The 26,639-nt window shown below is 47.7% G+C and overlaps 5 protein-coding genes across 5 annotated transcripts; 4 read left to right on the top strand and 1 right to left on the bottom strand.

The window, feature by feature from the left end:
* Positions 1 to 2,351: 2,351 nt before the first annotated feature.
* On the top strand, positions 2,352 to 4,580 carry N7537_005821 (uncharacterized protein; the record flags this gene model as incomplete). The annotated part of the gene is made up of 2 exons (XM_056896878.1): positions 2,352 to 4,251; positions 4,321 to 4,580. The coding sequence occupies 2 exons, from the start codon at positions 2,352 to 2,354 to the stop codon at positions 4,578 to 4,580; spliced, it is 2,160 nt and encodes a 719-aa protein (XP_056752663.1).
* An 8,448-nt stretch (positions 4,581 to 13,028) lies between these two features.
* Positions 13,029 to 17,195, top strand: N7537_005820 (uncharacterized protein; the record flags this gene model as incomplete). Its single annotated transcript, XM_056896877.1, has 5 exons — positions 13,029 to 13,189; positions 14,144 to 14,417; positions 14,561 to 15,643; positions 16,139 to 16,822; positions 17,017 to 17,195. Exons 1-5 carry the CDS (start codon positions 13,118 to 13,120, stop codon positions 17,193 to 17,195), a joined length of 2,292 nt encoding a protein of 763 aa, XP_056752662.1. The 5' UTR covers positions 13,029 to 13,117.
* An 812-nt stretch (positions 17,196 to 18,007) lies between these two features.
* On the top strand, positions 18,008 to 19,937 carry bgt3 (uncharacterized protein; the record flags this gene model as incomplete). Its single annotated transcript, XM_056896876.1, has 2 exons — positions 18,008 to 19,725; positions 19,793 to 19,937. 2 exons carry the CDS (start codon positions 18,008 to 18,010, stop codon positions 19,935 to 19,937), a joined length of 1,863 nt encoding a protein of 620 aa, XP_056752661.1.
* Positions 19,938 to 21,303: 1,366 nt separating this feature from the next.
* On the bottom strand, positions 21,304 to 22,351 carry N7537_005818 (SRR1 family protein; the record flags this gene model as incomplete). Its single annotated transcript, XM_056896875.1, has 2 exons — positions 21,304 to 21,662; positions 21,829 to 22,351. 2 exons carry the CDS (start codon positions 22,349 to 22,351, stop codon positions 21,304 to 21,306), a joined length of 882 nt encoding a protein of 293 aa, XP_056752660.1.
* Positions 22,352 to 23,102: 751 nt separating this feature from the next.
* On the top strand, positions 23,103 to 24,586 carry N7537_005817 (copper acquisition factor BIM1-like domain-containing protein; the record flags this gene model as incomplete). Its single annotated transcript, XM_056896874.1, has 6 exons — positions 23,103 to 23,319; positions 23,380 to 23,693; positions 23,752 to 23,957; positions 24,216 to 24,288; positions 24,315 to 24,366; positions 24,471 to 24,586. The coding sequence occupies 6 exons, from the start codon at positions 23,103 to 23,105 to the stop codon at positions 24,584 to 24,586; spliced, it is 978 nt and encodes a 325-aa protein (XP_056752659.1).
* Between the last annotated feature and the right edge of the window lie 2,053 nt (positions 24,587 to 26,639).

The following is a 26,639-nucleotide window of genomic DNA, read 5'->3' as shown; positions in this document are numbered from 1 at the left end:
TTATAAGCTCTCTTAAAAAGCAAATTGAGTTTTTCTATTTCGGTTAGTCTGATGACCATAATATGTATTCCCAGAATTCCTCCCGCGAAAACATTAGTATGACCGGCTGCCAGACCTCCGGCTCGGATACGGCGCTCCTCCGTGCATCTGCCTGCCCCATTGAAAAGGAGTATGAGTGGGTCGTGAAGTAGTGCTTTGGTTAGAATAGGCCATATTTCCCATAATAGAGACTTTGGGTTTCTTATGCTTCTTCGATGCATAGATACAAAGATTGCCGAGGGTGAAAGCGTGGTAATTGGCAATATATTGATTCCGACGGCCGCGCCTACGGTCAAACATCCGACTTCATGATGTAATATACCACACACAATCGCCGTGCAGAATTCAGTCAATGGAAAAGATCCTCTTCAACATACCACGACTTATATACCAATCATAATTGTATCACTTTTGCCTGCTTAGGGTCTTGAATTCCAGCCCCTAAGTTGATTTAATGTCATCGAGCATTTCGTATATCTAGACTTTATCGAGTCGGCATATAAGCCACCCTAAATCCCGTGATGACATCCTATTTCAACAGCCGAGTGGATCCTATAGTCACTAGTTAGCAAGAATTAATTACTTTAAAGTGTGTAGGAGGTAGAAAATTGTGAGGATTTCCCAAGAATTGAAGTCAGAAAAACCACGAGCGACCGGGAGAGGTGGATATAAAAAGCTGTAGTAGATAATTTGACGGCCACTAGAGAACCTTTATCTTCCAATTTATTCCTAATATCCACTTAGAGCATTCAAATTTAATTGTGGAAACCACTGACTATATGTTCGAGGGCTAGATAGGATTCGACGAGGATCCCGCGAAAAACAAGGTGGTGGGGCAAGAGTTTTAAGTCTAAGCCGTAGGAGGAGACTGACATTGGTATGTGTGTTAATTATTGCGGCATCTATGGCTCCGATATGCACGCCCTACGCAGCAGATGGGTAGGTAATTTTAATCTAAATTAACATCTCAAAAAGAAATGACTTGTCAATTAACTTGTCGAGTACGGAGTAAGGCCCACCGTTTACCCTTGCTGCTCGGACGCGAAGCCGTCGCTATTGTCGTTCGGGTTAGCTCGAAGTCCCTTGGAAGCATCAATGTTAGGGATCATGTAGGCGTAGGTGCATAGAACGACTCTGAGGCTGGGATTTCCGAGTCTATAAATCGGTGAGCTGGTGCATAGCTAGGTAGATGTATGAATGTTTTGAGCGATATACGGGACATACCTCACGTAACCAACTTTGTTGATAGATTTCAACGAGATGAGAAGTAGGACAAGGAATTTTACCACTTGCTCTATACACTAAGCCTCTGGTACTAAGTTCATATTAGTATATTTTGTTCAACAAAATACTTCTTTGGGTATGTAAACTGGGTGCTCAATAGATGCCTCTGAACAATCTCGGAGTAAGGTGGATTCATCTATGACCTCATTCCCATAGACAGGCTGAGCCAATTCACCTGATTGCACAGCCTCTATATTGTATGTTAATTAAGTTGGGAGAGAACATTAGGTATAAAGAATCAAAACCTAGGGTTATATATCCGTGATTCCCCCTCCTAAATTTCACCAAAACAACTCCAATTTTCCCCTTCTAATGCGGCTCAAGTGATATCATAAAACGGCTGTGGATGCTCAAACTCTCAAACCTTGGAACCCACATATATGGCTTCCAAGCTTTACCCGGGCGAAACAAAAATGAAAGTCTCTTGACCGCCTATCGGGGGAGTGTTGCGCATATGAAGCAAGGGAGTTTCATAGTTAAAGGGCGGGAACCACACATGGCATCCACGGTTGACAGCTTTAAGTTCCCAAGGTTCACATCCTCTGGATCCATGGAAATTATATTTTATATACATTTCTAGTATTTCTATTATTTATTTTCTATTTGTCTTCTATTTCATCTCAGAGCTGTCCACTTCCTTCCTAGATCCCTGGAGAGACACTTGAATGAATAATCATCAGTGGAAATCCCTTGGCATTTCTTACTAACCTTTCGTCCAACCCCAACCCACTTTTGCGTCATTGTTCACACCTTTCATTTCAACACATTTCTGAATCCCCTCCTTCATTGTTGAGTTGGGCAACTATTGGGCTCCGGGCTTCGTGTCAATTTCGGCTCCATTTTTCTTGACTTTTGACCGAATCCTCGCCTTCGAGCCAACCGACCAGGTTGGGCATTTCTACATAGCCCGACTCGGATTGTTAAATACTCATCTCCCGAAGCCGACCGGAGAAGAGCTGTTACACCTGGTTTGAACAGACCAGGCGTTATCATTATCTGCATCCATCGCTCTTCAGTTACATCTAAAAATGTCGACTCACTACCGGAATCTGTCTCCCAGCCGAGGCCGACACTCCATGATTGACCCCATGAGAGCGTCAACCGGTATGGTAGAACTAACCTCCTCCTACGACCCTTATGATGCACCAAGGCGCTACGATTACGCCGACTACCCGTCCGATACTGGATACGCCAGTGCTTTTGGGTACCGCTCAGGGCGACCATCGAAACTCGAGGCCCACCAAATATCATCCCATCGAGTCCGTGATCCGACTGCGTCCGCCAAAAAACGCACCGAATACAGTGTCCAGCCCCGCACCAGACACAGAAGCAACACAACAACACAAGCCGACTACGAGACACCAGTGCGTCTGGCTGTACCTTCCACATCCCGTCAACATCTCTCACCTGTGCACCACTCAATTCACCGCCGTACCCCGAGCCCTCTTCCCACAGATTCCGGTCATCATATAGTCCCTGCTTCCCCTCGACACCCCGCCCATCGCCGAATCTATAGCACCGACTACGCGAGCGACACGGGCCATATTGGCCCACGGAATGATGACAGGCACCGGACTGGTCACAGTGCGCATCACCACCGTGTCCACCCGCCCCCTCGTTCACCACGCTATCCAGCGTACGACGGGCTGAGAAAAGGCGATGACATCGATGATTTCGATGCCTATTCATACACCAATGCCCGTGAGCAATTCGATCGGGACTACCCTGTCAAGCCGCGTCATCGTGGGCCGAGATACTCTCTCGATCGGCCGCTCAGTTACACTGGCGTGGAAGAAAACCCCCAGTGGACAGCACGAAAAGACCGTCCTCATGGCCCACCCCCAACATCCTGGGGCCTTGACAAGCTCGGGCGTGAACGGCCGCGAAGCTCAGCGTATGGCAAAGAAGACCATCGGGACCCGCACAGATCGAATGATGGATTCCATGATCAAGCCCTGGTTGCCGTACCTCAAGACTCTGACGCTGAATACCCCTCCCGAGGTGATGAGCGTCGCCGCCGCCGTGCCCACGGAGCGCGCCACGCGAACGATCGGGAGAACCGCTATCCAGAAGACCACCACCCCAAGCCACATGACGTCGGCGCGCTCGCTACTATGGGACTTGGAACAGCGGCCTTGGGAGGCGGATACTCCGACATGTCGGACCACGATAACCACCGTCCGTCACGACGCAAGCACAGACGCCCACACGTCGAGCATGACCACGATGCCGTCCAGCCCCCATCGCGGGAGCTGGTAGAAGCAGCTCTGGCCGATGAAAGAACCAAGCAAGCTTACTTGGACCCCGCCGATGCCCGTCGCCTCGGTCGATCGCGGCGACACTCTAGGCGGCGGACGCACAGCGATGATACCGACACGTCAGATGAAGACCTGCGAAACTACAGACGTGAGCCCGCACGTCGCAGGCACAGTAGCACCGACACCGAAAGCGACCGCGACCGTGACCGCAGTCGGGACCGCTCGCACCACAGGCGAGACCGCGACCACTCGCGTGGATACCGCTCTTCTCGCTCCCACCGCATGTTGGAGGATGGCCACGCCGTTGACTCGCGACGATCCCCCTCGGTAGACATGGCCAAAGATGACCCCAAAAGACTTATTGCTGTCGAGCCGGCTGCTCCAAAGGAGCCCGAGGCTCCTCCTAAGGGGATCCTCAAAGCTCCGCGCCCGGCCTTCCCAGAGGAACCAAACCCGGTGAGGGAGGGGGTCGCCCCTCTCAAAGACGCCCATAAACAGGGGATTCCACCGGGAGCTCGCTGGACGAAGATTGATCGGCGGCTCGTGAATCCGGAGGCTTTGGAAGCGGGCAATGAACGGTTCGAGGAGCGGTCAGATTATGTGATTGTGTTGAGGGTTTTGAGCAAGGAGGAGATCCAGCAGTATGCTGTCAAGACACAGGAGATCAGAGGTAAGTCATGCTGCTGCGTATATCCTGGAATCTCATTTGAAGTAGAATACTCACAATTGAATTGCATAGATACCCGACACAAGGAACAACTGCGTGAGAGACGCAAGTTTAGAGATGAGACTCAACGCCATGGCCGCCGGGGCGAGGAGTCTTCCAGTGACGATGAGGACGAGGGCGAGGGCGAGGAAGAGCCCTGGAAGCAGCTCGAAGCGGCCGCTGCACCACCCGCACAGAAGATGACCTTGCCGTCGCGTCCACGCACGTCGACCAACTCAATGCATGAGGCTGAACGGCCTAGGATGAGCAATTCGTCTGCTGCGCCTGTATAGGAGGGTCTTTCAATGCCTCGAGATTTGGATATGCCTCGCAGGGCGATGAACTAGCGTTGAGCCCGTTGAAACCATAATGGCATTTGCCAAGCGCACAGGGGCGAGGAAACCCTCTGTTCTCAGGTTGGCTCTAGCAAATGTAACTAATGCACCTATCCTTCTGGGGACGAAGACCATGCGGCAAACCCCTGCAGGCAAAAAGCAAGCACCCGTCCAATTTACGCGCCTCCCAAGGTCCTCAGTATAAACCCGTCTCAGACTCAAGTCGTGTCTTTTTCCTCTTCCGGTTTATTCCAACTTACACCGCCTCCACACCAATCCATGACTGCGTTGTATGCTACGTTGTATGCACTCCGTACGGAGCACGCACCTGTCATATTGTTTGATAGAACGTCCATGATCAAAAACGCCTGCACATGCAGCGCAACATGCTGGATTCTTTCCGACCCAATTAGGCCCCAGCGGCTTTAATTGCGGAGCCCAACGATGATCAGTCGCTAGGCCACCCGCGCCCGCATCCACAGTCATCCGATATCAGACCAGATACAACGAACGCGAGTCAAACTCCGAGTCGTGCGGCTCATTGGATGAATTCGCCGTGACGTTTTCTTTTCATGACTCGCATGTATTTCTATCTTAGCTTTGTGTCACTCTTAATTCCGGATCGGTCGATACGACACGATGGGGTCTGCATATGTAGTCATGCCGTTACATTATCTCAATGGAAAGAGAGAGGATAGCAGAGTCTGGAGCTGGGCTTCCCCACTTCTAGATGTTTACTTCTTTCGTTGGCATGTGGGTCTGTACCTATGGAGAGCACGAGAGCGCTAAGAAAAATACAAATCAAGCGCCCTTCCTAAAATCGCAGGAGGGGGAAATGTCAAGGAAAAAGCAAATAGAACTGCCACGCCTGCAAATGCAATTGTGTCAGGATGCAATGTTTTCTTTTTTTATATATATATTTGCTTTATTTTCTTCTTCGTCCTTCGTAGAGTATACTCCATGTGGAGTAGTGTCTGCCATCCGGGAATTATCCAACGACGCGTAAATCTCAATAATTTTCAACGAAAAAGAAATCAACATATTAATTCCACCGGGGAAACAGAATAAAAACACGTACAAATAAAAAGGGGGGCAACACTTAGATTATCGTAGTTGCATAGTGGCTGCAGGTTCTAGACAATACGCCACTGGCAAACATTTGGGGGTTTTCTGTGTTGGAGTCGGATTTCGGATTTCACCGATGCTCTTCTGGTGATAGTGGAAATTGACTCATTATAAATTGAGGCTACATCTGCAGATCTCTACAAGTTCTTGCGGAAGACGGAGTAAATCCTCGCAAGGTAATTTACGTGGAGATTATAGTACAAGAATAGATGAGCTACCCCTCCCCTGTTCGAGGCACGTCCCACCTAGTTCCCTTGCTAGCTTGCAATTTGCCTGGGCGACATAGTAGTAGACTAGATATAGGGTGGGATGGACGTACCAATAGTTAGAATCCATGGTTACTACGTGTACAGTATTACATCACTAGCATCGGTATAGTTATCTACCAGTGTGGGTTAAGTGTTTATAATCTTCTTATTCCATACTTTGTATAGTGTACACGGACATTGGGAGCACCTACCCAAAGAGTTATAGTAGGGTTACAACAGGAGATTTAGTAACTTCGGCGACATTCTCATCACTTCGGCGTTGGAAGTGGCCGAGATCACGGCTGGGTACGGAGGGTACGTATGGTGTATGCGGCATTTAATATGCCTCACATAAAGAGACCACGAACCACTGTACATAGTACTCCGTATGTTGTAGGGCATCACTGTTAGACTGCATACTGTACGAAGTATACGATATACGATGTATGATTACTGTGGAGGCAGTGGATGTGATTTCACATCCGATTTGAGGATCCAAGCTCTGTGGAGCTAACCGCCCACAGATTGTCTGTTAATGGATGGCGAGAAAACCCGGGCAGCAATCTCTGTGCGCGAGTCATGGATGTGGCGAAGGGAGGGGTGAGAACGGGCACTCCACCTGGATAAAGCAGTACGGAGCACGAAGCACGGAGCATTATAGCGTATGATGGTCGACAATATTATAAGCTAAAAGCTACCATGGAAATCTAGGAAGTCGATCTCCATATGAATCAAAATAAAATCAAGGAAGGTGGAGAGAGCTTGTTTCCCGGCCCAGGGCTGTTGGGGTCCGCGTGCTTGGCTGCCGGGATAGATCTATTGGAATCAAGTTATTAGACTGCACGGAGTACGGAGGACATACATCCTAGAGCAAGGAATTGTCCAATCTGGTCTCGTTCCCATAAATTATCTATATACAGTGCTTACCTCCGTTGTGGAGATGAAACCTAAGGGAACGTGCTGATCCTTGACACGATCTTTTTAACGTCACAATGTGATTTCTAATGTTCCTATGTTTCTTTTTGGTCAACTCCGTAACTCCGGACTCCCCATGGAGTATCTCCGAGTTTGATTATGATACTAGCCAAACAGTTACTTTGGTTTAAGGAATTTTTATATTACATTTACGCCTTCAACGGAACACAAAAATCAAGATTGGTCGGCTGGATGCAACTATCCCGAACTCGTCGAAGATCGTCGTGGCACATGTGGGCAAAAGCCAAAAAAAGCAAACATAAACGCGCTCACTTGGCCCCCTGCCTCCACTCAACATCTTGACACATCTGACCTTGACCCCCCGATGTTGTCATCAGATTGTTAATAGGGCCGAGGCCGAGGAATTAGTTACGATCTCCCCCGTAGTCCGTACAGAGCAATGATTCAATGCTTATCACCAATATCTAGGTTTATTATAGGACGAGGAACAAGTTTCGCGCTCGGGTCTTGGTTATTCCCCCGGGCCTCTGACGTGTGATACATGGGATAGCTACAATCCTCGATTAAACGGTGCAGTGTGCAGACAGCTCAGTTCATGCGGTATAATTCTCAAGCATATATTAGGACCTGTGCGTGTACTCCGTATGGTAATTGTCATTCTCGCCATCTCTGCAGCGATCAACCTCGAAAATTTCCGTGTCTTTCAATACATAGTATATGAAAAAAAAAAAAAATAATAATAATAATTTAATTTAATTTTGAAACAATTCGCTAACTCCGGCCACGCGACGGGCTACCGCACCCACATGCATATTTTAATATATTCTTCCACATGGGATGGCTCAAAGTTTTCTGGTTTGCGGTGAGAACTAACTTTTGGATATTTTGACTTCGACTTATGGTTCAGGCTAGAAACTTTTTAGAAAGAGTTTGAGGAAACATTCGGTGTATGGGAGGGTTTTGACGCGTGGAAAGGCTGAAACTTATTAACTATGACCACATATCGCAGTTACAACTGGGAATCAAATCTGCATGTATTTATGTTGGAAATGTACCACGGTTTGCATTTTTCTATTGGATGCAAATGGTACAATCCTTCCAAGTGGTAGTAAATAATATCAGTCGGTCCCCGGGTTATGATCTTTCCCCGATATTCCCCAATTACGACTTTTAGCGGCTGGGGACGGAGTACGGAATAGACCGGTGTGATAACCTTCACTCGGTGCGGGATTCTGGCACAAAGTACATGCCTAGGTACTCCGGACAGGGTAAAGAAATCGAGAAGCGAGAGTTCGGCTAAAAATAATAATAATATCCCATTGCACGTTCTGAGCTCCGTTCTTCGGATCCGGATGGTGGGGCCGTTGAACGTTTACCTACTTAGGTAATCTGTCGCGTCTATCTAGGTATGGATGTTCAAGATAATAAGTACAATATATGTACGGAGTACAGTGTATAGGGAGCGATGTCGGAGAGAGCCGATGCAACATATTCGACTTGTGTTCTTTTTGGGGGTGGTTATTATTTCCTCTTCTCGGCGCCATCCCTTAGACCGGAAGAGGGGGCCTTTGGAGAATGTTTTATTCTTTTTACTTCTATTCTTTTTATTTTTTAATTTTTTTGAGAGGTGGGGGGGGATTCTGAATTGATTGGTATTAGCTAGGCTTGTAAAGCTTAGAGTGAAGCATATTGAATCATAGGGATATACATAAGCATTCATTATAGGCTAATTTTTCAAGGGTTTGAAGCCGTTGAGAGCCCTGGGGCAGATCATTGCAGACTAAGCAGACTAAACAGGGGCAATATCCGCATGGACGAAAGACCAGGGTATGCCAACTTTAATTTGGGGGCAGTTGAACCCCAAATATTTCCAGAAATATCTTTTTCTTTTTTTGTTGAATTGTCGAGAAAATCGAAATATCCAACACACCTCGGCACCGGGGCAGGATCTATGGATCCATGGATGTAACTAACGTAACGTAACCAAGCGGCTAAGACTATCAAGACTTCAAGTTGGTCTTCCTAGGACTACAGGTCGACCCGCGATCTACTAGATTGTGGCTTATAGCCCCCCTCAATTGCCCCGTGTCCATTGGCGTACCCATATTTCCATACTCGGGACCGAGCGTCGATGTTGAGCAATCGGACATACCGGCCTCGACATCTTGCCGAGCTCCGATGATGTATGTATCTCCCCGGAGTTCGGGCTTATTTCCACAGGAAAGTTTCTCGCAGAAATTCAAGCTAGTTCTGGAGGTGAAGGAAGAGAGACAGCTCGCCTGCATTGCTAAAGCTGTGAAAAGCAAGGGTTGCACCAGGCCAACGTGGACGTCGAAAAGTCTGCTTCTTCAAACTTGGTTTTCGGCATCTTTCTTCTGTCGATCAGAAAACAAAGAATTAACTAAAAGATCACGGAGGACTTGCCCCGAGTATTTTCTACTTCGGGGTTTCAGACAAAACACCCGAATCCAACCTATTCCGTACAGGATACGGAGTATATGCTTTAATCTACTTTTCGTTATCAACTTGTGTGTTTGAACTATCTTGATATGTATCCGCAGGCAGCAGTAGTTCGAAGTCCTTTTACTACTTAGTTCAAGCCCCTTGATGACAAAGGTGACTGCAAACCCAGCTTCCTCTTACCTGATCGGGGTTAGGGTTTAGGTCTCCCGCATACGAGATGAAAATCTCATGTCCAAACGGTGTTACACTCTCTCGCACAGGCCACTTGGGGTCTTTGTCTGTCCGAACATGACGTACGCTCTTATGGATCGACAAGAGATCGAGACCGACGGAGACCGGCACAAAAAAGAAATTAGTTCCACACGTTACCTAGGTAGTGAAATACTAACTGTCTCGGCAAATAGAGAGCTTCGTTATGTAAAAAGACCTAACAATCGGCCAGAGCTCTGGACCATTCCAAGTAGTCGATCCGGGGCGGTAGTGGCACAATTTAGAGCAAAAAAGGGGGCCAGGATTGTCGGTTGATCCGCCCAGGGGTTTTACCCTCTGGTTCGTCCCCGATAGCGTCCCCGGTCAGCCCCAGCCACTTTGATCGGTGATACTGTGTGTAACAATTAATGTCAGGTGGACTCTTCCCCTTCGTATCAGCTTTAGTTGGGATTGAGATGTTAAGGGAAAAAAAAGAATTTTTTAAAAACAGACGTGGTTTGACATATCTAAACCGTGGTGCCTCATGCCATATCCTGTAGTCCGCATAGACCATGTGGGTCACGCTATCGCAGTTTCTGAAGCTTGGAGACTCCAAAATTACCGTGTGGGACTGCGGGTACGGCTTAACGGAAGACCGCGGGATCATCGATCATAGACTACACCAATGATAGTCCTCCGTGGAAATGACACCGTTTCTCTAGCCCTAATACAACATAAATGAGAGAAAAAAAGGGGGCCATGCAACCGTGCGCTTGATTCTAGCTCCAACCTTCAGGGCTGAGTCTCTAAGTTCCTGAGAGATTGGGGTGTGCCTCGAACACTTCCGAAATCAAATCATCCCCATACTTGACGATCCACTGGGCAGAAGTTCATTGGTGCACTCCCACCCTACCTTTTCCGTGTCTTTTATTGTGTAGCTGAATGGATGGACTAGCCTGGTTCTGGAAGCACTCTCAAAAGAGGACAGTTTGAATTTTTTGCTCTTCGGTTTTTTTTGTATTTTTTATTATTATTTTGCATGGCCTAAACCTCCGAAGCTGGACTCCTGTACGCCCATTATTTCACCTTCATGCAAAGTCACTGCGCAACAATCGACACTATGCTTTCCTGTTTCTGTTGATCAAATTACAACGTATATTGTAGACTTACATACAGAGTAAGTGATGAGCCTCATGAGCCGGTTACCCGCTCCATGGTTATATGAGTGAACACGAGTGAACACGAGTGAAAATAGAAACTTAAAATGTTCGATATCAAACTCACATTGTTGCCATAGACGGTTACCGTTATTACCCCCGAGGATAGTCCAATAATCTCCGAGAATAGTCCATGAGTCCTTGGTCCACTCATGTCGGGATGTCTCCACCCCCGAGGTACAGAGAAGGGTAAGGGTACAAAGGACAAGAGTATAAAAATTAATTAAATCCAATTGAGGGCCAGTATTAGATCTGGAAAACGGGGTGGCTAGGCAAACTTTTTTTTTTCTTTTCTTTTTTCTGCGTTCCAGCCATCTCACAGGAAGCACAGGGGCAAAGGACAAAACCGCTTGAATCCTTTCAAGTGTCATGCATAGGTCGGTGTTAAAGGTCGGAGAAAATTGGGGAAGGTTGGGGCTTCCATCTCTCTTTTCTTTTTCTCTCGCCTTTCTTTCACTTTTTTTTTTTCCTCGAACAGATAAAAAATAAATGCCAAGATTGACTAAGATGCCACTAGATTAGTTCCGGGATAGCGAACCCGAGTAGTGGCCCGCATCCTTGGGGGTTGAATCTCAACTCGATTGGCTATTATTACGACGGAACGATGCTGTTCACGCGTTAGCGTCAAAAAAGAGAGGGACTCGATCGTGCCCTGTCGTTCTGAGATATTAGTCACATATATATCAGTGGTCTTGTTTCTAATGCTCTGTCAAGCATGGCCTATAAACCCTACTCCGTACGGAGTACTAGTTCATGGAGATCGACAGGGTTACACGGGTCCCACGAACGCAGAGACCGGCCAAAAAGAAAAATGGTGATGGGCGCCGTTAGGCTGTTTCGAGTTTATTTGAAGAGCGAGGTTTTCTTTTTTTTTTTTCTTTGGACAATTGGGCCGTGGAAAGAAGCAGCTGAGAGGTCGGTGTAACTTACTAGATTTATTAGTACGCGTCTTCAAAATAAGGGGACTTATTTCCTTTATTTCCTTTTTTTCTTTTTTTTTTTTTTTTTCTTCTTCTTTTTCCTTTTTTTCCCTTTTTTACATTCATTTACTCTTTTTACATATTATTCCGCCGATCTTCGATATACTCCGACGAGAATTTCTCAGCCCAAGCCGTACCTGAAACTGGCCTCTGCACGATCCAAGGGCAACGTCAACTAGCTTTATTTTTTAGCCTCGAGTCCATCCCGAGGTCCACAAGCCAATCGTCAACATATTCTAGGCTTTGTGGGTCATTGGATTTTATTCGATCTTAAAGTGAGCAAACGGATTTACCCGTAGCTTGTTAACTGTGTACAATGTAAAAGTACTCGGTGCAAGCTTAGAGGGAGATGATTTTACTTGTATACACTATAGATATGTTGAGGTGTTTTTTTTCCTCTGTTCTTTTCCTACATTATTTTAGAGTCTATGGGGGCACATTGAACTACGCAATCACAATCCCGCCTGAAAATCCTAGGTCTCAGAGTTATTTATTTACACTTTTCAACGCCATATACTATAAAATGTGAATTACCTCGAGGGACGTATCACGATCACTCCACCGGATCCGAGAAGCCCAAGCCGTTGCGGCAAATCCCCTTTTGCCCTAAGCTCTGTATAGATTTACTCCCCACTGGAATATGCCGTAGCACATCCTTTCCCCACTTGTCTCTTTGTCTGCACATCATCCCCAAGCGTCTATTGCTTTTCTTTCGGTTAGATGACACATTTAATTTTAAAAGAGGCTCGGATGTTTACCGGACTCGAGGTAATCTCCTGCGTCCATCCTGGCCCATTATTACACCACTTTCCCGTTAGTTACCAGATCCTGATACATTTTGCTGGGAGCTTTTTATTTTATTTTATCTTTTTATGTTTTTATCCGTATTGGGCCTTTTATTCCTTTTTGGATTTCCCTGCTTTTCCTCTTTCTTTTCGTTTTATTATTTCTTTTTTATTATTTTTTAATTCCTCTCTTTTATTATTCTTTATATTTTCTCTCTTTTTAAAAAAGACCCTTTGATTTTAGCTCCCAGAGGTTTGCGAAAGGAAATAAGAATGGAATCGGGTGCAGCTAGATAAACGACCCTGGACCCTCCACTTGCCTTCAACTCGACACGGCCCCCTGAACCCCAGTCACTTAGTGTGTCGCGCAGCTTTCTGTTTAGCCTCAGTTCGGGATCGCCCTCGTGGTCTACGCCCTTTTTTTTTTTTCCAAAAAAAAAAAAAAATCTCTCATTCTCCCAAAAGGAACCCCATCCCAGTTCTCGCTTTCTCAATCTTGTACTCTTTCCAAGTTTTGCAAGATTCTGTCTTGGACTGTGAGAGAGATCGTTCATGACCGGCATGGTACAGCCCGACCTTGGTCCTCCAGCGACGAAGTACAAGGAAGATTCGATTGATGATCCCGTGAGTATCATTTCCATACGTATCTCTTTCCTTTCGAGTTCCCGTCTACCCGATAGATTTTGTGATACGTTTCCTACTTCAATATCATTCCTATCTTTCTTGGTTCTTTCTACATGTGGCTGCCGGGGGAGTTCTATTTCCATTGGGGTTATCTGTTCTCGAACAGTTGGATGTCTATCACGCCTTTGGATTCGACCCTCTTACGACTCTCTGTTTCGTCGACCTGGATCTTGTGCAGAGTGAACAGCGTTGTGAATCCCTCAATCAGAAAACAGCCGCCAACTCAGCATGCTGAGCTATTGAACCCGAATCTGGTCGATTTGCCATCTACTGGCCATGACTTGTGGAGCGCTGTCTCATTTGTATGAATCTATTCTGGACCCATCAAAGTCCTTGCTCCAACTAGAGCCTCACTTCGACCAAAATGATTTCAATTGAGAGCAACAAAAAAAATCCATGCCTAAAGTCCGTGTAGCGGATTGGGAGCGATATCTACATGATCCAGCTTTTTTGAGTGCTTTGTCCCTTCGGGACAAAAAAGAAACCCCCAACTCGCGATATCAAGGACACACCAACGCTACACAGATCCATGCTATTCTTTGGTCCTGGACGGACTATCCCGGCTATACCCTGGCCCATTTGTTACTCACCTACGGCCATCCCTGTTCGAGGAATACCATTGATCTGTGGCCCAATCCAACCCCCTCAACTCTGATGATGAGATTCTGCATACCTGCAAGATTCAAATTCCCACGTCAGACCGGATGAGCTCTAAGCTGATGTCACTCTGGACACTTCTGGCTGTGTTCCCAGGTTCTTTTTCTTTCTTTCCTTCGTCCACGTTGTCAGCTTGTAGCACCCTGCATTTTCTGGCTTGAATCTTGCTCGTATCTTCTAGCAACCTTTGGGGCTGGCTATCGGAGTCCCAGTCACTGATGTTTGTTTCTGCTATAGCTTCGACACAGCAACTCTGGGCGTCCCGGTTCTCAACAGTCTCAGACATTACAACCTCGATCAAATCTAGCACAGAAGCAAGGGCCCGCCGAGCCTGTTCAGCCTTCTCTTTCTCTTTCTCTTCCTCCTACCACATACCCTCCGCCATCCCACCCATTAAACGGAGTCCTGCACCACCATAATCCCTACGGACCGCCACCTCAGGAACCACCCTACTACACCACCCATTCTCCCTATACAACGACCCCAGCGTCGGCACATTACCCTTCTAGTGGTAAGCCCAGTTCTTTCCTTTGGCTGTTGGTGGGAAGTCGTTGGTGTTGAGAAATGATGCACTGGTGCTTGGCTTTCTTGACGCTCTTGGCCATCCATTTAATTTTAGCTTATCAAAGACATCAACTAATCCTCAAGGATTAGGGCCACCTGACCTCATGGCATCTACTGCTCAAATGCAGAGACCTTATCCCTCTATTTACCACACCCCTCAATCAAACTCACCAGCCTCGGTAGCTTCTCAGCCGCATGAACAGCATGGCCGCAACATGTATTCGCAATCACCACAGATGCCACCACAGATGTTCGGTTATCCACCATATTCGCCCATGAACCCAGCTCAGCAATCGCCATATGGGGCCCACCATTCACCCCAGCAGCATCCGCATCCTATCACAACACAGCCATTGATGATGCCTCCCCAGAAAGCCCCATCCCAGGGGCCACCACACCAATCCCCCCACCTCCCTACGTCCGGCATGTCCAGCAGCCCGATCATGAAACTCGACTCCTCCCAGCACCCCACCACCCCCCAGCAAACAATGCTGAACCCTCCTCTCACGGCAACCAATAGCCACGCACTGCCCAGCAGCAATCCCCACGCAAGCCCACCACTGGGTGGCACCACCTCCAGCGCAGCACCAGGCCCCATCCCAGCCACGACCCCGCTAGTGGTGCGACAGGACAGCAACGGCGTGCAGTGGATCGCCTTCGAGTATTCCCGAGACCGGGTGAAGATGGAATACACCATCCGGTGTGACGTGGAATCCGTCATCGTAGACACGCTCACGCAAGAGTTCAAAACCGAAAACTGCGTGTACCCGCGCGCCTGTTGCAGTAAAGACCAATATCGCGGGAACCGACTGGTCTACGAAACAGAGTGCAATGCCGTCGGCTGGGCGCTGGCAGATCTGAATCCTGCCCTGAGGGGAAAGCGTGGTTTGATTCAGCGTGCGGTCGATAGCTGGCGCAATAGCAATCAGGACCCGAGACTACGCAGCAGACGGGTCCGCCGTATGGCGAAGATTAACCGCAGACAGTCGGTTCCCGCTCAGCCGACTCATATGGCACAGCAAGGTCCTGTTGGCCCGCCTGGTCCGCCTGGTTCAGGTATGAGTGCTATGCCAGCTCCTGTTCCCCGTCCGAGTCTGGGTCCCATGTCGATGGGCCCGCCGCAGATGCATCATCATCATCAACCTGATGGTAGTCCTAATGAGGAAGTTAGCGGTATGTTTCACCACATGTGATGTGCTTTGTGCTTTGTTCCATGGATTTTTTCCTCTCATTTCCTTTCTTTCTTTTTCTTTTTCAAAGAGCGGCGGGATCACCCATGTATTTTCTCCTCGAGGCTTTTCTTTTTGTTGGACCAGATCTATGTCTTGTGTGTATGTGTATATATGGGAGTTTTGTGTCTTGTCTGGTCCGATCTCTCTCTCTCTCTGTGTGTGTGTGTGTGTGTGTGTGGATGTGTCGACGGTTGTATGAGATGTGTCAACGGTTGTATGGGATGTGTACTCTTCTCTCTTATATCCCTACCTGGTCCGCACTCTGTGTTCTTATCTGTCTTATTTCATACCCTGTTCAACTTCACTGCTTTGTCGCCTTTTATCATTTGGCACCACGCATCTTGTGCCTTGGCTCTCCTTTCTTTGGAACTGAACCTCCTTTCCCCGACATGTCAAACATGCATTTGTACAGCGTAGGCTAATTCCCTCCCTATAGGGACAGAATACCCAGGCCACCGGAGCATGGACACACGCCTCCCACAACCTTCAATCCCCGACCTCCGCCCCGCCCACATCTTCCATGACACCCCAACAACTCTAACCCCAGGCGGCAGCGCCAGCGGGCCCTCCATGCCCCCCCTCCTCCGCGACAACAGCCTTACCTCACTAAGCCGCCAGCCCATCGCAACCTCCGCCCGCATGCACTCAACCGACCACATCGACGAGCAAGGCCCAACAAACGACGACCTCTTCAGCCAGCTCCCGGACGGCAAACGCCGCAAATTCATCCTAGTCGACGACCCACAGCGCGGCTGCCGTGTCCGCGTCAAGGTCGTCCTCGACAAAGTCAACATGGACGAAATCCCAGACTCCTACCGCGAGTCCAACGCCGTCTATCCGCGCACCTACTTCCCCATCCAGATGCGCGACGAGAACCGCGTCGTCCCCGCTAAACGGTTCTTCCGCGATGACACCGAGCAAGCGGATGATCCAGAGGCATCGACTATCGGCCGCACGACTGTGCCTGCACCGTCGCTTGACGCCGAGACTGAAATCGAGGTTCCGAAGACCTCACGCAGAAAACATCGTAAGGAGTTGATGCTTAATGATCTCGGCTATCGCATGAGCTGGAGTCAGAGTCGTGTGTTTTCGGGACGGATGTTATTTTTACAGCGATCGTGTAAGTGTTCACTTGTATTTTTCTTATTTTCTTATTTTCTTGTTTTCTTGTTTTCGTCTTATATCATCATTTTTGGGGGGGGGGGGGGGGGTTCGGTATTGTTTCACCTGAACCCATCCATCGCACACGTGCCCATGGAACAATCTGACTGCGGCTGAGACAAATGAGAGACCCCGCTAACCGTTTGCAAATAGTGGATGCCTATCGCGATAAAATGAGAAGCAGTATGCTCGCTGCGGGCCAAGATGCGGGGGATATTCCTGATCATTTCGATACTCGTCGTGGCAAGCGACGGTTCCTGGAGCGTGGACGTCGACTGGAGTCTAGTTCTGAGAATGCTGCGCAGCGGGATGCGGAGGAGGTTGAAGGTTGAAGGCCATATCACTTTTTTATTTTTATTTTTCATTTTCTTCGTTTTCATTTTCATTTATTTATTTTCAGATATTTACCTTTTAACTTTTCTTACCTGTGGTTTTTGTTGGGGTTGATTTATATTCGTTTTCGGTCGAGGTATGCCAGGGCGTTGACGGGTTGCGGAAGAAAACGAGAAAATTCCAAAAACAGGAGGGGGGAAAGGATTCGCAGGGAGATGAATATGGTCTAGTGATATGGCTCAGATGATACCACGACCTTTTATTTTACTTTAGCGTTGAATGAGATATATGAATGTGTTTATATAGAAATCTTGTCCGTTGGATAGTTGACAGTCACATGGGGGATAAAAATAGCCACGTAAGGGACTGGTCCACATGGGACCCTGGAAGACCCTGGAAAAGAACCCTGGAATGTTGAAATTACAGTATACCCATGTTCACGCCAATAATGGAATGGTTTATAAAATACATGGGATGTACTCCGTACTAACCGACTAGTAGTGATTGGTGATTCACCAAGCTTTCCCAAGGTTCCCCGTTGTCCCGGCCACGCCCTTATTTATCCCGCTAACGTACTGTGTACTGTGTACTTTTTGAATTCTTGCTTATTTCTAGCAAAGGATTCGATTTTCCTTTGTCTCAGAACTGAATTCCTGCATTCAGTCTAATTTCTGCCTTGGCACCTTCCTTGCATTTTTCTCCGTTCGCGGATTCAACGGGTCTCAACATCTGAACTTCTTATTATTCAAAGTCCGGTCTACACCGGACACCCGGTCATCCTCAACTCCCTCAAAATACAAACCAATAAGGCATGGACATCCCACCCCCAACCCATCGATATTCCCACGGCTCCCGCGAAAACCACACCATCACACCAGGCATGGACAATCTCGGTCCCAGTTCACCAGGCGGTGGAATCAGCGGAATCGCCCTAGGAATCGCCAATACACACAGTCGCCAAAGCGGCATCGAGGCATCTCACGGCATAAACGACGGATACACCGGCCCTGCAGAGCGCGACTATAACACAACCGGTTCAGACACACCCTACGTCCCCTCAGCAGACTTTACCAGCGCCGACTCGCTTCGTCCCGAACACTCCCACGCATTGAACATGGCGAGAGGCGGCACTCTCGCCTCGCCCGCTGTGCAGACGCCCAGTCAATCGTCTATGCATCTGAGCGATCCTGCACACAGCACATACCAATACCCCGCGCCGTATGCGGGTCTCACCGGTGGACCTTATCAGCGACACTCGACCGCGTACAGTAATGGCGAGATGTCGAATATCAACCCAGATATCAACCCGGACGACATCGCCGATGATGGCGATGAGGACTTTGCTCCCCCACGTAATCGAGCTGCGCCTGCTGCAGCCGGCGCGACTGGCGGCGCCGCTGCTGGTGGCCTTCTGAGCGGCCTGTTTGGTCGCGAGAAGAATGTCGATGTCGCATATAACTCGGTTCCCGGTGGTGGGTTGGAGGGCGGCGGGGAAGGCTCGGGGAGATCACTGAATAATGGAGTGGACGGACGCAAGAAGATGGGCTGGATTGTCGGTCTTGTTCTCGGGTTTGTGATTCTGGGTGCGATCATCGGCGGTGCAGTGGGTGGTACAATTGGTAGTCGGCACAATGAGAACAAGTCGAAGTCTGCCGGTTCAGAGACTGCTACGGGTGACGCAACGACCAATGGTGATCTCGACAAAGATTCCTCGGAGATCAAGGCCTTGATGGGTAACACGGACCTCCACAAGGTCTTCCCTGGAATCGACTACACGCCGTGGGGTGTGCAGTACCCGGACTGTGTGAAGTGGCCTCCGTCGCAGAATAACGTTACCCGTGACATGGCTGTCCTGTCGCAGTTGACCAATACAGTGCGTCTCTACGGTACGGATTGTAATCAGACCGAAATGGTTCTCCATGCGATCGATCGTCTCGAGTTGAAGGATATTAAACTTTGGCTCGGTGTATGGATTGACTCGAACACTACCTCGACCGAACGACAGATCAAACACCTCTACCAGCTCCTCGATGATACCAAGGACACATCCATCTATAAGGGTATCATTGTCGGCAACGAAGCCCTCTACCGCGCCGGCGATAGCAAGCAGTCTGCCGAGACGACCTTAATCTCGTACATCAGAGACGTCACGAAAGAGGTCAAGAAGCGCAACCTAGATCTATTGATCGCAACCTCCGATCTGGGCGATAACTGGAACGCAGAGTTAGTGGATGAAGTGGACGTCGTCATGTCCAACGTCCATCCCTTCTTCGCTGGTGTCAATGTCGACGTTGCTGTTTCGTGGACATGGGATTTCTGGCAGACCCACGACGTCTCCTTGACCAAAGGCACGAGCAAGAAGCAGATCATTTCAGAGGTCGGATGGCCCAGTGGCGGCGGCAAGGACTGCGGTGATAGCAAGGTCTGTGACGAAGACACGCCCGGTTCTGTCGCCAGTATCGAGAACATGAATACTTTCATGTCTGACTGGATCTGTCCTGCGCTGGAGAATGGAACTGATTATTTCTGGTATGTATTCGCTATCCACACGTTCTTCAACCGGTCTATTCAGATTACTAACACTAACCCTCTACAGGTTCGAGGCTTTTGATGAACCATGGAAAGTCCAGTTCAACACGCCCGGCAAAGAATGGGAGGATAAATGGGGTCTTATGGACTCGGCTCGCAAGCTCAAGAAGGGTCTCAAGATCCCAAACTGCGGTAACAAGACGGCCTCATAAGATGCTGTCAGATCTGGCTGTGGCTCTTTTATGGAATCATGATCATGAAATTTTCTTTTATGTGCATATGTATCGTGTTCTTAGTCTCGCTTTTTGTTCTGCACTGGCGTTCGTCGTTCTATTTCCATTACCATTCATCACGATGGAACCCCCGAAGATCTCACCTCTCATCCTTTGCATCTTTCCTCGGATTTACATCTCTTCTATTTCGATTCGAAATCTCGGGGGTTCTCTCTCTGGCGGTCCATCATCTTTCCTGTCCTTTCATCTTTGTTTACACATTGCTGCTCGTCTTCGGGACATGCTTGATTTTACCTTGCATATCTTCTGTGGTTCTATTTTCATTCCTTTCCGTTCCATTCATGAGGAGGGTCTTTAGTATCAGCTTGGCGGTGGAATTTTTGTCTTCATGGGATATTCACAGGGATCGTTTGCATGTTTTGCCTTCCGTAGCTATATTATATACTAGTTATCCTCTGTCTCAATGTACAAAATGGGTCAATTCATCAATTCTCGGTGTGCTTGGAATTCCCTATAAGAACTACAATACAAATGTATGCACCCACTTGTTTCATTGATCATTATCATTATGTACCCTCAAGCAAGCCCTTCAGTGTTGTGCAAAATACAGGAATCAGACAACAATAGAAGTGGAGCCATAAAAAGAGAAGAACCTTGAAGGGAAAAAGCATCAGATGTTCGGACAACAGAGATCTATCTCTGTGGAAAGGTTCCAAAAATGGGCTCAAAGCGCACTTTGAGCACATAGGAGATGCGAACAGAGGTCCTTGGTTCGGCCCGTGATGGATGGAGAACCCAGGAAAGTACAGTCTGTATCCACAGAGGTGAGGTTAAGATAGCACGATCGGTTCCTAAGGGAGGCCCCTAAGGGTTCCCCTGGAGCTCCTTTCAAACCATCCGCCCAAAATGCTTCGTGCTTGAACTAGGCCCGAGGCCCTAGCCCAGTTTCAACCTTAACTAGACCGTATCAAAGACCCACTCAATGCCCTTAGGGTGCACCTTCTCTTTACTGGACAACAGCATCCGTATGTTAAAGTATGGAGGGGAGGGGTATTTATACCGTCCCAATGGCTGAAGGCAAACAGGGAAACTGGGGTGACGAGTTTTGATCTAAAAGGGAAGGCATCTGATCGGGGAGGTACGCGAGTACTTCACCAGCCTTGGAAGGTGTACATGCGTGTATATATGAAAGATTATGATATTTGACTCGGTCTCAAGTTCAAACAACCTCAAGATCACATTAACGCCAATCCCATGCATACCTAACCTAGTCTATAATCTCTATAATACCATGCATCTCTAATAACCCAAAATCTCCAAAATACCAAAAACTTTTATATAGATATCACTCCGTACCCACGACCTCCTCAACCCAATATAGCCTCATATTCCAAAAAGCATGCTCAAGCGCTTCAAACACCGGCAAGCAATACGACCCAGCGCTATCCACATAACCTTGCAGTACACCTCCAGAGTCGGCATGCTCAAGCGGACCACCGAACAACAGCCACGGTTTCGACGGCAGCAACAATTCAAGATGTTTGCGCTCTGCGCCGGGGCAGAATAGCATAGTGTTCGCTGTAATGTGCGAGAACGCCTCTGGGTGTTTGATGACGGTTATATTCAGGGATGCGAGGAGAGATTCGTCTAATGTGTTGAAGACAGGGTCTTGGGCGTAGACTTTGAGATTGGAGGAGGTATTGCCTGTGAGCGGGGCTGTTGTTAGCGTGGGGTATACTGAGTATGCCAATAGTCGAAGCAGAAGAAGATCAAAGTTGATCCAAGATATAGCCAAAAAAAGAAGAAGGAATATATCCAAAAACGAAACCGAAGCAAGAAAGCCAAATCCAAAAAAGATCGGGATACGAACAGGCAACTTGATCCTTTATACTTGCCAGCGCAGCAAGCTGATAAAGCGACACAGAGCGCCGATCAACCCATCCATCACGCAGGAACCCACTCGGGCTCCCAAGCCCGATGCAGACAATGGCGTCGACGGGGCAGAGGCTTGGAGACGATGAAGTAGGGCCACCAGCATCAGAAGAAGAAGCTTGTTCCTGCGCCCTCTTCAGCCGTTCATCCAAAACGCCCGTCAACTTAGTCCAACTCTCCGAACCCTCCCACCTCTCACGATGGGTTTGGAACTGCGCCTGCAGCTCGGACAACGTGAGTCGACCCGGTGCCTCTGCGGGGGTCAGGGTGGGTTCTTCGGGCAGGTCAGAAGATATCCCGGACTCTGATTCCTTGATTGCAGTTGTGCCTCGCGGACGTGCGCGCATTACGCGCCGCACGTTGCCGCTGCTCGCGACATGGGTCCAGCCATCGTCGTCGGTCACTTGGGTTCGTTTTTGGGTTTGTCGTTTTGGGCGGGAAGGGTGGGATGTGTGGGGCATATTTTATATATGTATAATTATATAAATATTGTTGGATTATTGATGTATTGGGATATTATATATGCCTTAGATTTATTGAAGCTTTTTTTTTTTTGGAGATGCGGGGGAAATGCTTGGCGGGACTCCAAAAGGCTTACTAAGTGAACGGGCTGGAGGAGACTGTATACCATTCCAAGACAAGGTTAGGGTGAGATAAGAGCTACATATTCGGGTGAAAGAGTGAAATGCTTTGCAGGAAACAAAATCCAACAATTCAGAACTTATCCTCTGAGCACACTCGCACATTCTGTAAGCGCTCAAGTTGTTTCCCCGAACGTTAGCGTCACCCCCTCGGCGCTTCCACCGCTGGTCGCTCAGCAAATCATCGTGCAGTATCACCCTTTAGGTGATGGCACTTGCAGCGGGTTGTGATGATCCTAGGCTACCCCTGCTCTTCATCACTACCCGGAGCCAGTCACAGATGCCTCGCCATGCAGTCTCGGTCACATCTGCTTTCCAGGGTTCTGACTCGTCCGCCCTAGTGAAGGCCCGTACCCCTCAAAAAGACCATTTAGCCCTCGAAAATCATGGCTTGGTCTTGGTCTTGGAGTTTCTATGATTTTGGTATCCAATTTGCCAATACCGTTATCCTCCCTTTCCTACCTGGTTTATTTATCCTGCGATCGGAGAAACTGAGTCCAAGTCTCATTCAGCGACAGCTGAATAATTCCTGTTCATCTCTCGCAACTTGTAACCGTTGTCGTATCTCACCATGAGTTTCACACGATCCATATCGCGATGGGCTTCTGTCCTACTCCTGCTGTGCTTGGGTCTGGCGCACGCTCATACCGTCATCACTTACCCTGGTTATCGAGGAAACAACCTCCACACCAACGGCACCGTCGAGCAAGCAAATGGTCTTGGTGTTGCTTATGATGTGAAGAATGGCTCATATATCTACCCATACGGCATGGAGTGGATTTATCCCTGTAAGTAAAACCTCTGTATTTGTCCCTATACATATCAATCACTGACTCGAACTTTTCAAGGTGGTGGTATGCCCAGGTCGACCAACCGAACCAAGTGGCCCGTCAGCGGTGGTGCTGTCGCTTTCCAGCCGGGCTGGTTCCCAGGCCACGCCACTGCCCTGATCTATATCAATCTCGGCTTTGGCGAAACCCCACCAAACATGAGCCACCCGGTCGTCCCGCCCTTCCAAATCGTCGGCCCGACCAACAACCCTTACCCTGGTACCGTGTGTCTGCCCCAGGTTCCTCTGCCGACCAATATCTCCGTCAGCCCGGGTGACTATGCCACCATTCAGCTGGTCGAGACCGCCAAACACGGTGCTTCGCTATTCAATGTATGTCCCCAGTCCCCTTATTTTCGATCCGCCAATCTATATACTGACTTGGCTCTAGTGCGTGGACATTGAGTTCGCAGAAGATGGCGATGCGTCCGTGGAGACGGTCACTCGCGACAATTGCTTCAATTCGTCTGACATCTCTTTCCAGTACATGTACACCACCAGTTCAATTGGTTCGGGTGCGGCGATGCTACAGCCCCCGAAACTGTCGGCTGCGGCTGTCGTGCCGTTGCTGCTGGCTGTCGCCTTCGGCGTGTACATGTAGATATGTCGAACTTTCTTGATTGCATTTGTGTGCGCTCCTTGCTTTTGTCTTTCTTTTGCGCCATACCCCTGGTTTTCATTAATCTATGACGCTTCAAAATCAGTGTTGATGATACTGCATGTCTATGTCTTCCTGAAATGGACTATATAATTGACGTTTTGGGTCTTTCTGGCGTTGACTGGTGTTTGGGCTTTATTTCTTTAGCTCTACGGAACGAATATATATGTGTCCAATTTGATGATCTTGTGAAGTAGATTTCAACCTCGGCATGCACTTGTTGTTTTGCTGTTGTGCTATTTTCATATAGCTTCCAACATCATTGAACCGGTACATTGCTGTGTCCTATTTCTCAGTCAGATGGTGCTATCTCAATTCTAAAGTCTGTAATAATTGAGTTTTGCAACGGTGAGTAGTTCCTTTTCAGGATTCGGAGATGACCTCACCTTACCACTCGCTCAATATTAACTCATACAACGGTACCCCCATCGAAAATAACTCACTTGAAGCAGCATTCACCTCGACGAAAATCAATCTTGTTAATTCACCTCATCCAAGTCTATCTTTCTCTTTGATTTCAACGTCTCGGGGTATTGATCACAAACCCCACGGACCCGTTTTAGTATAGGGCGACTAATTTTCTAGCTTAGGCTTCTTGTACATGTTTATCGCTGAGGCCTACATCTTCTTATCTACTGCTTTCATTGATGATATCAATACTGCCGGAATAGTATTTTTAAATTTCGATTTAAGACATGTGTTTTCCCATAGAAAGGAGTCTTGTGGGCGTTTTGTTGACGGTCCAACCTTCCCGATTAGGACAGACCGTATGTAACTATACTATTCTCTTCAGTTCTGAGTGTATTAGGCATTTCACACTTGCCTATTGTTTCTTCCCTTCTTTCGACAATATCTTACTTCAAAAACAGTCTCGAACCAATCACGATGGGTTCAAGAAAAAAAAGAGTAAAAAAACGACCACTATGAGATTCGAACTCACAATCTCCCGATGACACTATTAACTAGGAGTCGGGTGCCTTAACCATTAGGCCAAGCGGCCAATCTATGTGGATCCACTCCTGTTAGACATTTTGTCAGATACCATGCAGGTGCCAGGTGAAACTAAATTGCAAACTGAACCGCTAACATACAACTATCAAAAACTATAATGGAGACCTATTGAGCTGTTGAAATCAAAAGATTTGCCAACGAACTACATAACTAAGCACATTCTACTCGTTAGAAAGTCACTTGGAATTGCCTCTGAGCGGCGGAAACCATTCACCATCCTAACGAATACTACGTGCACTTAACGGTGATATGGTGATATGGTGATATGGCTGTTTACGATTAACCCCGGAGTACGCTGACATGCCCTCAAAACCAAAATATAGTCCCTAATCATGGCAAAGTGCTTTGTTGCCTCTGGGTAATTTACTGTCAGACCTATATTGTACATGACAAAGGGATAAGCCCGGCATGTCTACTCCGTGCTATACTACCCATACCAGGCAGTACGTTTATAGCCAATTGATATCCTTCTAGCTATAGCATTAAGAGAAATTAGGACTTTCTATATGTCATTCACACCATTACCAGGCTTCCTTGGTGCACTGATTGAGAGTTGGATAGACTATCCTAGTGAGGATGCTATGTTGCTGCTTCACTTGGCCTGTCAAATCTCCTATCTTTATGCTCATGTGCCCGCCCTAAAACAGCGATCATTCGCTGAACAGATGAAATGTGAAAATCGCCAGTTCCACTTTGATGTATTGGCAGGAATGGAGACGGGCACTATCCAATTCAGAAAGCATCAGCGTGCTATTCGAAATGTTCTATTACAGGGCCAGTATGAACTACGGGAATGTTCGGCGTCTCGTGATAATGAAGATCTTTCTGATACAGGGAGATTGGAGATATCATTATGAATGGTAGACAGCAATATTCTTCCATGGGAGCTTGTTTCGCCGTCTAACGCTTCAAATGCAAACCCCGCTGTTGGTTATTCCAGGGATTCAAAATTGGCATACGAAGACGGGGTGGATATTTAGTTGATTATAACTACATCACCAGAATCCCAACCTATATGCCCATAATATATCACCAAGCAGAGAAATACTGTAACTTCCACTAAGAATAGTATAACAGGCTTGTTATTCATAGTGCAACCTTTACTAACTTAACTTGACTTGCAAAATATAACACAAGTATTACGTAGATCATATTGTGTCGACCAAATCTATGATAAAAAATAAGTCTGAAAACAGCCAAAACGACACACCATCTTGTTTCAGAGCTCACCCAGCCTAAGAAGGGACCGGTGTTGAGATATAAAAGAACGTCAATAATACAGGGTGGGAAAGAAAAACGAGGGTATCATGGAAGCGAACAACTCCAATGGGCCACACCGGAAGATCAAAAAGAAATAGAAAGAAAGAAGAAGAAGAAGAAGAGTGAGAGCGAGAGTGTGATGCCCAGTTTGGGGTTCAAGTTTTTCCCAAAGAGCGAGAGGGCGAGAAAGGTGGAATACAGGCCACAATCAAGATAAAAGAAAGAAAAGGGTGAGCCAGAAGAAGCAAAAAAAGGGGCGTATATAAGTCATTAGAGATTAGATATCGTAGAAGCTGGAGTCGATTTTTGAAGGAAAGATAACAGTAGTCATCGTAGGCCACATGTCTTCC

The sequence above is a fragment of the Penicillium hordei genome (genome assembly GCF_028827395.1).
Source record: "Penicillium hordei strain IBT 12815 chromosome Unknown utg000003l_segment0_segment0, whole genome shotgun sequence".
Classification (NCBI taxonomy): domain Eukaryota; kingdom Fungi; phylum Ascomycota; class Eurotiomycetes; order Eurotiales; family Aspergillaceae; genus Penicillium; species Penicillium hordei.
Note: the sequence above shows the minus strand (reverse complement) of the source record. Positions and strands in the feature narration are given on the sequence as shown.